Raw genomic sequence first — 15,861 nt, forward strand, 5'->3', positions numbered from 1 at the left:
AGAATTAATGAAAGAAGTAATTTAATCTTTTTTTTGTCTTTAGAAGTTCTCTGTCGTTTTCTTTAGAAGACAATTAATTGTAATATTTCAATGGCCTGGCACGAGAACTGTGTATTAAACACGCAGATTATTACGCACTTGATATCCTTGAATTCGATGTTATTGCCGTCGCAACGGCTCCTTCCTCCCTCCCTTCAGTAATGTAAGCTCGATGGAGGTATGACGCGTGAAATGTGACGCAAACACCCTTTCTTTCAAACCGAGCACAACTCCGGTCTATCGCCATGGGCAATTTACTAGTGAGTGAGTTGTGCTGGAAGTGTGGGTGTGTGTACCTAACAGTCTTTTTGAGTATTATATAGTGTTGTGTGCTTCAAAGTTAAGAACCGCAGAAAACCAACTTCAGCTGACCATCACTGTGGCAACGGTGGGGTTCGAACCCGGGTCCTACGCAAAATTAATGTTTATCGTGATTTGCGTTACATAAAACTGCTAATTTCAACGTGAGCGCTCTTCATAGCCCGGGATACATCTAAATGAGTTAAAGGGTGCTCATATTTAAAAATGCTGTAGTTTTATGTAACGCAAATTTTAATAAACATTAATTATGTTCTGTTTGTCTCCCTTTATGTATTGCATCGAGTCTTTTCATGGTACAGCGTCATCTGTGAGTGCAATTTTGAAACTTTCGGTATGATTTATTTAGAAGGAAAAAACGTTTTGATAAATATTCTTGTGCGAAACGCACCTTTTTATTCTAAATGGGTCGGTTTTATATTAATGTCAACAGAAAAATAATAAGATTATCCGAAGTTCCGATAACAATAAAAGAAATTATTTCCCATGTAATGATATTGGTCCGTTCCGTTCTTTGCAAAAGTGATATTAGTACCTGATTGATAACATTATCCGTTATGTTAATAAGCGGCGTCGACTGTATATGAAGTTGATAATCGTATTTAGCCAAACCATCGACCAACTGTCTGCGGTTATTAACGTGAAATTTGGCGTCGATTTCACACGCCGAATTAGATTAAGTATCCTTACCATATCTTACAAAAACGCAGGATAGAATACAATAATCGATTGATATGGTTGTCAAAATGGTTCTTTATTAAACGCACATAAAATTCCATTTATCATTGAAGCTGTCGGCTGAACGGAATTAACTTCACTCGACGTGCGAGATACGATTTCGGACTCGCGATCGATTCAATATAAAACTCGCGACGTCTGACCAACGGCGCATGTAAAGCATTAATTAGAGCTAATTGATTCCGAGTTTAAAAATATTAGCAGAAACATACTCGTACTATCGCGTGGGGGGCGGGGGGTCGAGAAGAAATTTAGGCGATGGCTTTTTCTAGGACGAATCGGATGAGCAGTTGCTGATAGGGCATCATTTCGGACTCGTCGGGACAATCTTCGAAGAAAGGTTCGTAAACGAATTGTAGGACGTTACTGGCTTCGATGCTGCAGCTTTCCCCGACCAGATCCGATAACTTCTTCAACAGCACCGTCAAGTATCTGTTAACGAACAAAAAGAAAAAATATATATATTCATAGAATATGGAAGAGAAAGATAGAAATTTTACCAAGGCAAAAAAAAAAAAACCCCTGTAAAGTGAGATGTGAGCTACAAATATATACCGTATGCTTCGAAATATCAAAATCGGGAAAATACGTAACGATATCAAAGATGTCTTCGTCGGTTATATCGATACCAATACAGTACATATTTATCTTTTTTCCTGGACGAAAATGTTCGATATTCCGCAGCTGTTTCCCGTGACCTGGGGTTAGAGGCAATAGAAAACCAGCTTGTACTTCAACCAAACCGTGCCTTCCAGAAACGTTTTCAGATAGAAATCTCTCTCATTTTGTATTGCCATCAAATGCACACAACAATTAACAAATATCCAAATTTTTGTTTTAAAAGGCAAAGTTTTTCAGACATCGAAACAATTTGAAACGTGGTTTTTTGGATTATTGATAACAAAAATTTTAAGAGTAAATAATCCTTTGCCTAATATAATCACAAATGGAAACAACGATGAATAGAAATACGACAAAACAGTAAAACCTCTCTTTTGCGGACACCGGCTGGACAAACAAAAATCATCCGTAAAACAGTGGTGGCCGTTAATCAGATATTCGAAATTTATAATTTTATCATACAAGATTAATTTATTATCCCATCAAAAGCATTTCATGTAGAAAATGAAGCCAAGTCTTGAGATTCTTCAGCGGTAAGAAGTTGATATCTGCCAAGTCAAGTGCTGTTATTAACTGTGACACTTTGATTCACAAATCACTCCACCTGTAGTTGAAGAACATTTTGAGACTTGGAAATTACTCAGCACATATTACACCTTACCATGTAATGTAAAATTTAGTCAACGGTGTCTTTAAATAGATTACATAACCTTACATAAAGAGTATTTGATGGAATTTTGATTAATGGCGGTGCTGCGTAAAAGTCCCAAAATGCCTTGGAGTGATTTGTGAATCAAAGTGTGACAGTTAATAACAACATATGACTTGGCTCTACATCAGATATCACAACTTTTTACTGCTAAAGAATCTCTACACTTGGCTTCATTTTTACATGAAATGCTTTTGATGGGATTTCACTTCTTTTTGTAAGTAGTAACATTAATAACATTATCCTCCCCCCCCCCCCCCCGCGTAGTCCCCTTTCTTGACGTCACGTATTTTTTGGACACCGTTTTAATTTTTTAATTATATTTTTGTGCATTGTTTCACCATACAATCCATCACCAAGTACTGGAGTTGTTCTTACTATGGGGACCGCATAATCCCCATTTTAAAGGATAATATTCCAGTAGTTTTTCTGCCTGCTTTTAAAAATATATTCAGGTTTTTCTCCAGAGGCCCATTAATGTGATTTTGCCGCTTTTCTCCCTGAAAAGGAAATCTGACTTGAACCGGAGTTCAAGTCAGATTTCCTTGACCTTCCCCTCGAATTCGCCACCCTGTCCGATAACCCGCTTATCCCCTTCCCCCCCCCCCATTGCTACAAGTACAGCTGTGTCTCTAAGTCACTCTTTCGGTCACTCCCATGCTCACACACTCTCGTATTCACTCTTTTTGTCATTTACATACTTTCACACTGTTTTGGTTACTCACATGCTTGCACACGTTCTAGGTCATTCTTTTGGTTGTTCACTGACGTGGTTCCTTACATTATGGGCCACTTTTGATCATTTACACTTGCTCTATTTACACATTTACACGCCATGTCTTTTTTTTTTTTTTTTTGGTCACTCTTTTGGTCATTCACATGTTCTCACACTCTCTAGGTCAGTATTTCTTTACCGCCGGGCCCTAAGACTAATCACACCGGGTCGTGAGTGATTCGCAGTTTCATTTTTTCCATTAATTTCTCGTTATTGTGCGTATGACCGGGCTTTTCACTTACGCAAAAAAGACCGCGGACTTCCAAGAATTGAGAACCACAGCTCTAGGTCACTCTTTATGTCATTCACATGCTTGCACACGTTCTAGGTCATGCACTGACCACTGACTTAGTTCTTCGCTCTTTAGGTCATTATTATGGTCATTCACATGTTTGCACATGCTCTAGGTCCCTCACTGACCTGGTCCTTCGCTCTGAAGGTTATTTTTGTTTTGATCATTCGCATGCTTGCTCCAGCTATAAGTCACTCTTTTGCTCACTCAGATGCTTGCAAACTCTCTAGGTCACTTTTTTAATCCATTCTCTAGCTGTCTGGGCAAATGCGAATTTATTGAGGGTTAAAAAAATTTGTTCCCCCTATTCTACTAATTTTCTTGGGAACTCATTCCTCAAATTTCCCGCTCCTCTGAATTTGCCACCCTAGGATATAGCCCGCTAGCGCCCCCCCCCGTAAATACGCCACTGGCGTTTTTCATCGTAGCTCAGTTGAATTGGTAATATTTACTGAAGTCGTGGACAAAGATAATATGCGTAACTTATTATTATACCGTGATAACTGTGTGTGTTCATCTCATATTTTTGTCGTGCATAGCAAATACTGTACGTACATTTTAACATTTTACAGGCAGAGAATTCAGATTGTTTTTCATTATATTTACCCTTCTGATCCCCTTTTTCAGAGATATTGTCAGTGCCGTCCTAACGCATGGGCTCACCCGAGCACGGCCCAAGGGCTTCCAAGAGAAGAACTGCCTCAGAAACACGAGAAGTAGTTGAATTTTTTGAGAATTTTCCAGGTAGGCCCTCGGAAAAATCACTTGGCCCTGGGGGAAACCTCCCCCCCCCCCCACGGGCCAAGTGAAAAAACCGAGCAGGCGGTTTTTTCCCACTGAGCAACCGGGTGTTAGGATTTGATTCATTTATTATTATTATTTATTTATTAGAAGTGGTTATATTTATCTTCTGAAGATAACACTTGCGCTTAGTATGTCGAAATATATTAGAAATTTCGTATTTGCCAGTGTATTTGCCTTTATCGTTGTCCTCTATTTGTGAAAGATTAGCTTATTGTGGACGTATGTTGACGACTCTGGAAAGTACGTGGATAACAGGCTAAACTTCGATTCGGCAGGTCCATGTGGATACCGGTAATTGGCATGAAAACATATCCATTTGGAATCGACTATAAACTGTAGGTTCCTGCCTCGTGGTTTAGCGATGATGGTTGGTGCCATCGACAAAATGCTCAGCCGTTCGAGCCTCAGGGAGATAATGGTGTTATTCGAGAACTAAATTCGAGAGTTCATACTTACATGCACGATACTTTATCGTAGTCGTTGGCCATTCTGAAATCGAACTTCACTCTCTCCACCAGTTTCACATATTCTCGGATTTCTCGGGATGACGAGTGGATCACCGACCTGATGTTCTCTCCCAGGCCGTTCACACAATCGACATTTTGACGATAAGCTGGAAACGAACACATAAACATCACACGAGCATTTCTTACAAGATACTAACTACATAGAAGTACTAATCAAGGAGTGTTTCATAACTCTATCGCCAAAATGAGAATGCGGGGGGGGGGGGGGGCAATAGTAAACGTCAAAGACAAATTTTGCAAAAGGACCCAGGGTGGAAACCCACTATTCGGTGCATCGTCCCACTTCAAAATATTGCGAACTCGCTCACATCATGAGAACTGGCAGGGATATTTCATGCACTATATATGTGCGAAGGAAAGAAATTTTCTATCTTCCACTTAAAGAGAGAGGCGAGGAAAATATACCGTCCTTTTCTAACAGAAATTTTTCCCCCGTTGCACACACTCCCAGGGTTGCTTTAGGGCAAGGGTGTTCAATCTTTAGGATACGGTGGGTCACTTCATTGATTTGAAAACCTGCCGCGTGGCGTGCCACTTAATATGTGTTGCGGGCCGCTAGAGTAATCTGGCACTGTGCTGCGGGTCATAAAAGTGATCTGGAACTGCGCAGTGGTCACTTTAGTGCTCTGTAACTATTTACGAATGTATGGGACACCCTGTATATACACGGCAGCGCAAGAAGTTTCAGAATATGTATTTTTCTTTTCACTTCCCACAGCTCTTCTTAATGAAATTCGTAAACTTTCGTGTCAAGAAATGACACTGAATAAACGCGTTTTGTGTGTGTTGAACGAGGAATTCTAAATACGTCGCACGCACACACGCATCCTTTTAAATATTAATTCTGGAAATATAAACTTCTGAAAGAAAAGTTTGTGATGTTAGAACTCCTGACACCGACCAGTGATGAAGCTTCCGGGGGGATAGGGATATTCATCACCCGAACACGATGGTGAGTTTTGGAAACAGGCGAAAAGAAGAATTAATTAACGCGTCAGAAGATACAAAAGAATAATTTTATTGACTTGTAGGTTCAAACGTTAGTTTTGCTTCGGTTTTTTGATCCTTCAATATGTTTCGAGATTAAATACAGTACGACCCGCTTATAACAAACACGAATATTACAAAATTTTCATATATAACGAAGTTTTCCGCATCCCGTAAATTTCGTATTACTCATCTATGCTATTTTTATTGCTTATATATAATAGTGATGGGCAAACATGCGGGCCAGATGTGGCCCTCCAAGAGGTTCCATCTGGCCAGCCAGAGGTGTTCCGGTGGTAAAGTATCAATACACATAATAAATATCTAGGCTGACCATATTTCCTTCACAAAAATACGGAAAAAATTGAAATCGGGGTCCACACGTGCGCAATCATCGAAAAATTGTCAAATGCAAGTAAAGTTGCCAGCTATCGATAAAATTGCACAAAAATTACCAATGGCGTGAAGTAGGGACCTTCCACAAGATGCAATGGGGGTAAAAATATTTATGTCTTTTATAAAAAGAAATTGTAATGTAATAGAAAACTTGAATTGTGCGTTTGACAATTTCTTTGGCTGTACTTTCTTTTGATTTTTTTTTACTGTAATTGACTACTTTGATTGTTTTTTTACTGTAATGTGCAATTTTACTTTCCTTTGACAACTTTTTGGCTATAATTGACAACTTTACTTCATTTGACAATTTTTGGCGATAATTAGTGATATTCCGTATTTTAATTAAGGAAATATGGTTAGCCTAGATATTTATTGTATTGTGTGCATCGATACCTTTCTACCGGAACACTTTCGTGAACCAGATGGATTCCCCCCCCCCTTTCCCACCGGTGGTCCAGAGGGTGCTCTAATGATTTTGAAAGGTGATTTTATATGGCACCAGGAAAAGAAAATGCAGCAGATTCTGAAGAAACACAAATGCTCACACCTTTGGCCATGACCGTGTCCTCTTGGCAAATCGTCCGGGCAATGTTGAACAGTGATTCGACCGACACAGGAATCCCACGTTTCTGAGCGAAACCACACGTGTTGTTGTACATTATGAGACATTTGAGCTCCGTTAAAAGTGATCTGAAAGAGAATTAAGAAAGATAATATCTATATTATGTTATTTCCACGGGTTTCTAATTAGCAATGCCGCCAGCAATGTAACAGTGCGGTCGGGGGGAACGTCGCCGCGACTTCAAAAGCCAGGGTTAATACCCTCATACCCTGACTGAGTACAGTGATGACCAGCTGAAGACGAATTTTTGTGATCTCCTTACTTCGAAGAGTACGAGCCTCTCTGACATTCAAAAAGTTTCTCTACAGCAACCAGGCAGACCCACAAATATTGAAAAATTGCGACAAAACTGTATAAATTTGTGCATCAAATGATTTACGCATCCAGTTTAGAAGATAAATGCCACAGTTGGACACTTGGCACATACACGCGTCAGACAGTCAAAGACTTTTAGGAAGGCTTCCGGGCACGACACCAGTTCGGGACATCCGAAAAAAGGAGGGGTTAATGTGTAAAGGTTTTGTACCGGAGAGACATGACGGTTTTTGTTGGGGAATTTGGATAATAAATTAAATAAAGAGTTATTTTTTTCCTTTGGGAGTCTAGAACGCACTTTTGCGTTCGCAAAATCGCCAATCTTCCCAGATATCAAGTTCCTTGATCAAAATTGTGGGCAAGTATTAATTTTGTGGGCAAGCTTTAATTTTGCTCTGAAATCATAGTAGAAGTACAGTCGAGGACCTACGGTCAACAAGAACACGAGGGAATGTTTACTCACTGCATCATATTTTTCTATAATTGAGCTCAACTATAATATGACTTTATCACACGTAACTATAAATTTTTCTAAAAGTAAAGATATCACCGAAATATGCATCCAATTCAAAAGTTAGTGTTTCAGGTCAACACTAGATGACGCCAGTAAAAACTTTTTTTTCGGCACGCGCATTAATCGATGATTAACTATCTCTAAATTGACAGGGAAATTATTTAAAATAGCCATTCACAACCAACATCGAAAAAAAACAACGCATTCCTTCCGACTAGATTCAGACGAGTTAACTCGTCCAAGACTGAAAAGCGGTTTGCTACATGAAAAAAATTGAATGTAAAATAAAGGATCGATGCTATACACGAAGTGTAACAGTTGAAGGAAAGAAAAATGCAGAAATACTTGCCCACAATTTTGATCAAGGAACTTGATATCTGGGAAGATTGGATCCTGCCTCAGATCTATGCCAAGTTCGATCGGTGCACATACTTCGTCTGGTGCATACGTACAAACGTCAATGAGGTTAGTGCTGTCCGTTGCATCCGTTACCAACGCTGTTGCAAAACGAATATCAACAATTACTCATTTCAAAAAAATTCGTGCTCAAAAGAACTCCATTCGGTTAAAATAAATTTGGTAATATCTAAATACAAATACAATGGCCACAACAAACAAAACGCCCAACGAGGTGGCTGAAAAATGATGCTCATAAAAATATGGTTGTGGAATTTTATATCTAAATTATATCAAAAATACAACAACTCAATCAGAGCAATAAAAACCAACAAATATGATAAAATATGAGTACACATACTGCCCATAAAAATCACTGTTTTCTCATCTAAGTATGGGTAGCATCTCGATTGATTCATTCCAATATGTTTATCGTATTTCTTTCTAAACCTGTCAGTCGTGTTAGAATTCACGAACCCCAGAAGTAAGCTATTCCATTTATTCACAGCTCTATTAGAGAGAAAAACTCCCTGCGACACCACAACCTAGAATTGTCCCTCTCCAATCGATACTGGTTCCCTCTTGTCGAAGCAGTTGATTAAAAACCAATTGAACCAAATCATAAAGAGTTGTTTAGATTTAAAATCTATCGAATAATGACAGACTAGCCTCCGCATAAAATATGTTTTTGATATTCCATTATCAAGAGCTTTTAATCTTTTTATTTGAAGAGAGAGAGAGAGAATTGTGGCATTAAAAACATCTAAATTCATTAATAAAACATTCCCAATGTGGGACAAACACCCACTTTCCAGCAGCCCTGGTTTTCTGCGACCACTTGCCCACTTGCTTATATGTATCTCTTTATTAAGCCAGAGAGGAGGGCCATGATCTACAAGTAGTTAGAGGAGGATGACCTACACCCAAAGCGGGGTCAATTTGATTTTTAAGAAAAAGGGGCAATTTGAGAATAAGTTACTTATAATGATTTTTTTTGCATTTCTAATGAAATGCTTTCTTTTTCAAAGCATTTTATACTCACGCATTTCGGTTTTCTATTATGCATTTAGAAACTTTTTTTCTTATCAGTTCCAATAACTATTTTTTAAACAATTTATTTTGGTGATTTTCAACACACACACACAACAAAACAAACACTTGTCTCTCTCTTCGTTCTTTTATTTTTCCCTCTTTCATAGATGTAATGTTCTTTGGAAACTTTTGACCAAATTAATGGCCTCTTTCCCGTCAATATATAGCTCTTTTTTGGAGGCATATGTAAGACCTATCTTTGGGGATGGGGAGAGACTCTGGTGGACTGGAGGTTTAAGGAGGCCCGTCATTCACTGGAAGCGACTTGAAGCGGTTTTTAAGTCTCGCGCAGTTGTCCGTATTCGCAAGACTGATCCCGGTCTACAGAAAGGAGGAGATCGTCGTCCACTAAGAACGATATTCTCCCGCGACAGCAGACGGCCTGACCAAATTCGCACGGAATGGGATCATACGTGCCTTATTTGCGCAGGCGCAGTCCGGTTGTTTACTTTTTTTCGCGCCACTCGTTCCGTTTTAGGTCCTTGTTTGGTCTTTTTCTCTCCCTCCTTTCCCGCTTTAACGTGGAAGCTGAATTTGATAATCGCCGTTCATGGGTTGTGATCAGGGCCGGAAATAGAGTGGGACAGGGGGTAACTGCACCGGGTGGAAAAATTTAGTGGATAGCAGTTTTTGATGAGAACAAAGAACACCGTTACAAAGTTATCGAATTTAAAAGTTGTGAGGGCTGCAAAATAATGTTTGCCCCAGCCGGCAAAAATCCTTGTTACGGCCCTGGTTGTGATGGTAAGTAGCCATCGACTGTAAATATTATTTGTATATTTGCACCACGAATGCCTTCTTTAAGTTTGTGTCAGATGTTTCATTAGGTGTGGACTTAATAGATACAGGTCATCTGGATCCACATTTCCAAAAAAAAATTCAGTTAATTTAATATTTCCTCGAGATTGTTAACGAACACACTCGTCTGCACCGATTGCAGTTGCGAATTCAGTAGCGTATAAAGATCGCCGCTGCGGTGGTCGAGTGGTTATAGTGACGGACTCGCGATGCGAGAATCCGGGTTCGAACCCCACAGTGGTGGTCGGCTGAAGTTGGTTTTCTGTGGTTCCCAATTTCAAGGCGCGAATGCGAGCCGATCTCCCCGTTAAAAAGTCTCGCCACAGAGAGCAACAGGCCTGCTACGTTACAAATATTCAATCATTACACTTCACTCACAATTTGAAGTATAGATGGCAGCACTGAAATATCATACACAACACTAGCTACACACTCAGACTGTTAGGTGTACACACTCACTTTGTTCCAGACTCTGCCACGAAGCTGGGCTGGAAGAGAGCTCGGCAACGGGATGAGTCCGGTGGCAGACACCCTGGCGTTCATTCATTCAACGTATAAAGATCGCTTTCAACGGACGATATCAAACGCCCTTAGTCGTCTGACTGAATACTGGTTGTCTCTCGCGTTGCTTGCCACGTGTTGTCACTTCCAGTGGACGACCGACCTGATGGGAGCAGAGGAAATACCTCCCAGGAAAATTTGAGCTAATGATCTTCAAAAAGCAATTTGAATTAACGGAAATTAATTCAAGCAGCACAGTTAAAGGAACTTTTTTTTCCTTTTTTGCAAAAAAAAACCCTTAATTTCTGATCGTATTGAAGAGGACATCTTTGATGCTCCCCCACCCTGTACATGCACCCCTATGCTCCTCCCCACCCTATAAGTGAATATGAATTGTTGTGGCCAGTCGCACAGATATACAGGAGTAGTGTTGCTGAGGGTATCGTCCCAAGAGATTGGACACTTGCTAACGTTGTTCCGATATTTAAGAAGGGTAGTAGAGAAGCGGTGTCAAATTATCATCCAGTGAATTTGACGAGCTCCGTCTCGAAAATTTTGGAAATTATCATCAAAAGGCAGTTTGTGAAGTGGATAGACGAGAATAATGTATTGTTGGATAATCAGCATGTGTTCAGGAAGGGGAAGTCATGTGTAACTAACCTCCTTTGCTTCTATGATTACGTGACTAAGGCTTTGGGTAAGAGCAAAAATGTCGACGTTGTTTACCTTGATTTCCAGAAGGCATTCGATCGGGTCCAACATGGCAAACTCTTGAAGCGTTTACACGAGATTGGAATAGGGGGCAACTTGCTGAATTGGATAGAATCGTGGTTAAGAGATAGGTCGCAACGAGTTATGGTGAACGGGGAATTCTCTGGTTGGACAGACGTCACAAGTGGAGTTCCTCAGGGAAGTGTCCTTGGCCCCATACTTTTTTCACTTTTTATCGACAAACTCGATCAGGGTATCGATGGGATTACTAGCAAATTCGCAGATGATGTGAAGCTAATGGGGGTAATCGGGAATGAAAGCGATAGGGAGTTGCTCCAGACCAACTTAAACAGGATTGCAGCATGGGCAAATGAATGGAGCATGACGTTTAGCGTTGATAAGTGCATGGTAGCTCATTTTGGTTCGAACAACCCACGGTTCTCTTACGAGTTGAATGGTGTCACTATCCCGAATGCAACTAGGGTCACCGATTTCGGAATTCTCATTGACGAGCGGCTTAGGTTTTCTGAACATTGTTCAGCGGTGGTCAAAAAAGCGAATAGAATGCTTGGTCTCATTTTCAAAAAGGTCTCTTCGCGTTCTCCTAAAGTCATTCTTCCGCTTTTTCGAGGATTAGTTCGTCCTGGACTGGAGTATGCTGTAAGGTTTTGGAGACCATACCTACAGAGGGACATTGAATTGGTTGAAGTGGTGCAGAGAAGAGCTACGCGTGTCCTTGTTGGCACACAGGGCTTGAGTTATGAAGAGAGACTTCATTTTTTGAACATGTTTACATTGGATGAACGTAGGTGTCGAGGAGATATGATCGAAGTGTTCAAAATTTTCAATGGGATGGATAGGATGGACCATGAACTTTTAGTACACCGCCAATCGACTGCTTTTACAAGGGGACACCAGTATCGATTGGTGAGGGACAATGCAAGGTTATGGTGTCGCAGGGAATTTTTCTCTAATAGGGTTGTTAATAAATGGAATAGCTTACCCCCGGAGGTAGTAAATTGTAACACAATTGACACGTTTAAAAAGAAATACGATAAACATGTTTGGGTAAATCGAGAAGCTATCCATTCTTAGAATAAGACAACCATAAGTATTCTTTATGGGCATTGTATAATATTTTATCATGTGTATATATTGTTTATAACTTGTGTTAATTGCATTTTTAATTGGGTTGCTGTTTTTTTTTTTTTTGAAATATATGACATCCATATTTTTATGGGCATCTTTTTATCAGCCACCTCGTTGGCATTTTGCCTGTTGTGGCGTTGTATTTGTATTTGTATAAGTCTCTGGAAGGGGAAGAGGGCTTCAAGGATTGCACAGATGTTCAGGTGGGGCATGGTCAAGAAAAGTTTGGGAACCACTGATGTCGTGGATCAAATATTATATAATAGTATAGTCAAACTCGGTTATAACGACGTCAAAGATTGTTTGATTTTTTGTCGCTATAACCGAGATGTCGTTATATCCGAGATTGATGTTTTCAAGACATTTTTTGGGATTAAAATTTCTGTCATATGCAATCAAATACTGTACATGAAGTTGTCATTTCATTATGATTAAGGTGACCATATTCGTTCGAAAATGCGGGACATCGCCAATTATCGGCGAAATTGCTAATCATTCTTTACGAAAGTGTTTGGCGGAAATTGCATAGCTAGGGCAAGTCTGCAGCGATGTAAAATAGATATTACGGGAGAAAATTTAATTTGATCATTTTTGTCGCAGCACGGTAATTTTCTGCACGCGAGAGCCTATTAGACCGGGACCTACAATTTATTGCCGATGCCGAACGGCAGCCTCTCTTACACTTATCGAGAGGTTGGTGCGCTAACCCCTCGATGTGGAATTCCCTACGGTAGCAATTTTTTTTTCGTGGTCCTGTGATCGTTTCTGTTGTGCCCCTGTGTCAGGAAAGTTTCCGACACAGGACGAACCACGGTTATCGAACTCGCGACACCTCTAAACATCCTTTGGTACTTTATTCGAGTATCTTATATTGACCTGGGCTACCGCGCCCGGAGAAAATTTAACATGGCAAAATATGTTATGGGCATCTTTCTTTCGGCCACCTCGTTGAGTATTTTACCTTTCGTGCCCTTGCATTTGTATTTACATGTGCATGTGAGATGAGTGTTCTTATTCACTGACATATTAAAATAATTTTTAAATATCACCATAAAATAATTTACAAATTATGCAAATTATCTTTATGCTTCGTTGAAAAAACGAGACATTTATGAAAAAATGGTCGGGAAGCAAAATCATGAAATGTCCCGTATTCGTGTCATATTATCAACTTAATTATGACAAATATTGTGGATTAACGACAAAAAAAAATGTGCCGTTACATCCGAGGTTTTTGCGTTTTAATAGACGTTATACGCAAGCTTCATCAGCACTATTTCCTATGGGAATCAGTCGGGAACCACAATTACCGACGTTATAACTAGTTCAACTGTATAAGAATCTTCCTGTTATGCTGTAAACGTTCAAATGCTGTATTGACCCAATTTGTTTGAACCCCACCGCAGCCAAAGTGGTGGTCGGCTGCAGTTAGTTTTCTGTGGTTCCCACCTTCGAGGAGAGAATGCGAGCTGATCTCCCCTGCTTCAGAAAGCAACAAGCCTACAACGTCACACATATTCAATCATTACACTTCAATCACAATTTGAAATATAGATTGCATCACTGAAAATTCACACAAAACACTATATGCGCACTCAGACTGTTAGGTATACACACACACACACACACACACACACACACACACACACACACACACACACACACACACACACACACACACACACACACACACACACACACACACAAACCGAGTTGTGCTCGGTTTTAAAGAAAAGAAAGAAAGTATCGACCTCCTCCCCCCCCCCCCCCCGAATGTCAGCCAAACGTAATAAAGTTCAGTCAAACTCGCACCAGAATCCAGTGAAATAAGCGTTAAGGCGCTATATTCGACGTTCATTGATAGGATTCTCATTGCACAGATCAAGGGACTCGCACGGACCGATAGAGGGAAGAAGAAGAGATAGGAGGACTGGATATACTGTAGGAGGGATACTGAGGGAAATCGAGGGTTGGGGGGGGGCGGAGCTGTGCGCCCATGAGAGGATATCCTGTGGGGGCCCTTCCGTCCCTCTACAGCAAGACCAGACCCAATAGAGTAACCCTTAACTTATCCCTCAAGGTACAGAGGTCTGGTCTTCAGGATTTTCATTATTAACATTCGGAAATAACATCGAATGAACGTGTGGTCAAAGCCATTTGGAAACACTTGTCACTTCATTAATTAACGCTCTCATTAAATCTCAAAACAGAAAATAAAGTTAATGTCATAAACTGAAAAACACCATAACAATAATAAAAGATAATTCACCTGTTGAGCTGATTATTAATAATAATAATGCTAGAGCCAATCCTCCCAAAACATCGGCCATGATTTTGAATTTTCTCTGCGTGAGTTGAGTATTACGAGCTTTAGTCTCCGTGAAAAAGGCATCCGTGATATCGAATACCCGTACCGGAAGCGTTATCGAATTAATGCCCGAGCACTTCCGGTAGGTGGTAAGTGTAACAGGATATGGATATACGCATGTGAGTCGCGCACAATCTTTACTTGTCCAGAGACGCTCAATTCTTATTAATAAATTCTCTAGAAATTATTCCATCATTTCTGTAAATTAAAAAAAAAATTCGTAAATTTTCCCTCCCGAAATACATGAAGTTCTCTCATAATGATTTCGGTTTCGGGGGTGCGTGCGTAGGAAAATGCAGCAGTTTCAGCTAAGAACGTCTTCGCTCGTGACTTATTGCTATCTTTGTCACTCGTAGCCAGTGACGTATTCTCAGGGCCTCTCATTTGACGAATGGGTGGCCGAAAAAATTAGAGAGTGAAGAAGCATGTCAGTGAGCGATCGAAAGCATGACCTAGAGAAGTGTTTCCCCACTTCTCTAGTGTTTCCCGTTTTGATGTCGCTCACTCCCTGTATCGTCAGAAGACCAATTTCGACAACACTCTCCCCTTAAAATGAAAAATTTATTGGTCTTTTTTTTTAAATATATAATTTGCATATCATAAAAATTAAATAAATTACAATTTCATAGTGCAAAATGTGTCATCAAATGCAATGGTGGTAAATGAAAACAATCCCGCTGACCCTGTACACACAAACACTAAAGACCCCAAGGATCCGTGTGAGCGTGCAAGCATGTAAATGACCGAAACAGTGTGCAAACGTATGAATGACCAAAAGAGTGACCTAGAGAATATGTGAGCATGTTAGTGACTTGGAGAGCGTATTTACAGGGGTAGGGGCCAAGTGAGTTATAGCACAGTGCGGCAAATTCGAGGAATAAGTAGTCAAAAAAATTAGACTAAAATAGAAGTAGGGTGAAAAATTCGTGTAGCCAACAGGCGGCCAAATCGTAAATCCGCCTCCGTTCGTAACATTTGATCACGGCATACTGATTTTCCTCTTTATTCAAGTAGGTGGTAAACCTATCAAGCTTCTACCGATGAAACTTTCATTGCTTATCGCTCTTTGGGACAGAGTCATGTTACGGTTTGGTGATGAAACTTTCATTGCATTTTACTCATTAAAATGAATACTGCCTATCATTTTTCTAAGGATTCCGTCGTTGAACGAAATGAACAAGAAGTATTT

General features: G+C 40.1%; 1 protein-coding gene across 1 annotated transcript; it reads right to left on the bottom strand.

Moving 5' to 3' along the window:
* Positions 1–1,090: 1,090 nt before the first annotated feature.
* On the bottom strand, positions 1,091–14,712 carry LOC149088276 (uncharacterized). The gene is made up of 5 exons (XM_089246187.1): positions 14,574–14,712; positions 8,007–8,154; positions 6,754–6,896; positions 4,753–4,909; positions 1,091–1,527 (listed from the first exon to the last, which is right to left on the bottom strand). Exons 1-5 carry the CDS (start codon positions 14,632–14,634, stop codon positions 1,347–1,349), a joined length of 690 nt encoding a protein of 229 aa, XP_089102313.1. The 5' UTR covers positions 14,635–14,712; the 3' UTR covers positions 1,091–1,346.
* Between the last annotated feature and the right edge of the window lie 1,149 nt (positions 14,713–15,861).

Source organism: Pholcus phalangioides, unplaced genomic scaffold, assembly GCF_987345545.1.
Source record: "Pholcus phalangioides strain wild (caught in Gottingen) unplaced genomic scaffold, Ppha-v1.0 ptg000003l_1, whole genome shotgun sequence".
NCBI classification, from domain to species: Eukaryota; Metazoa; Arthropoda; class Arachnida; order Araneae; family Pholcidae; genus Pholcus; species Pholcus phalangioides.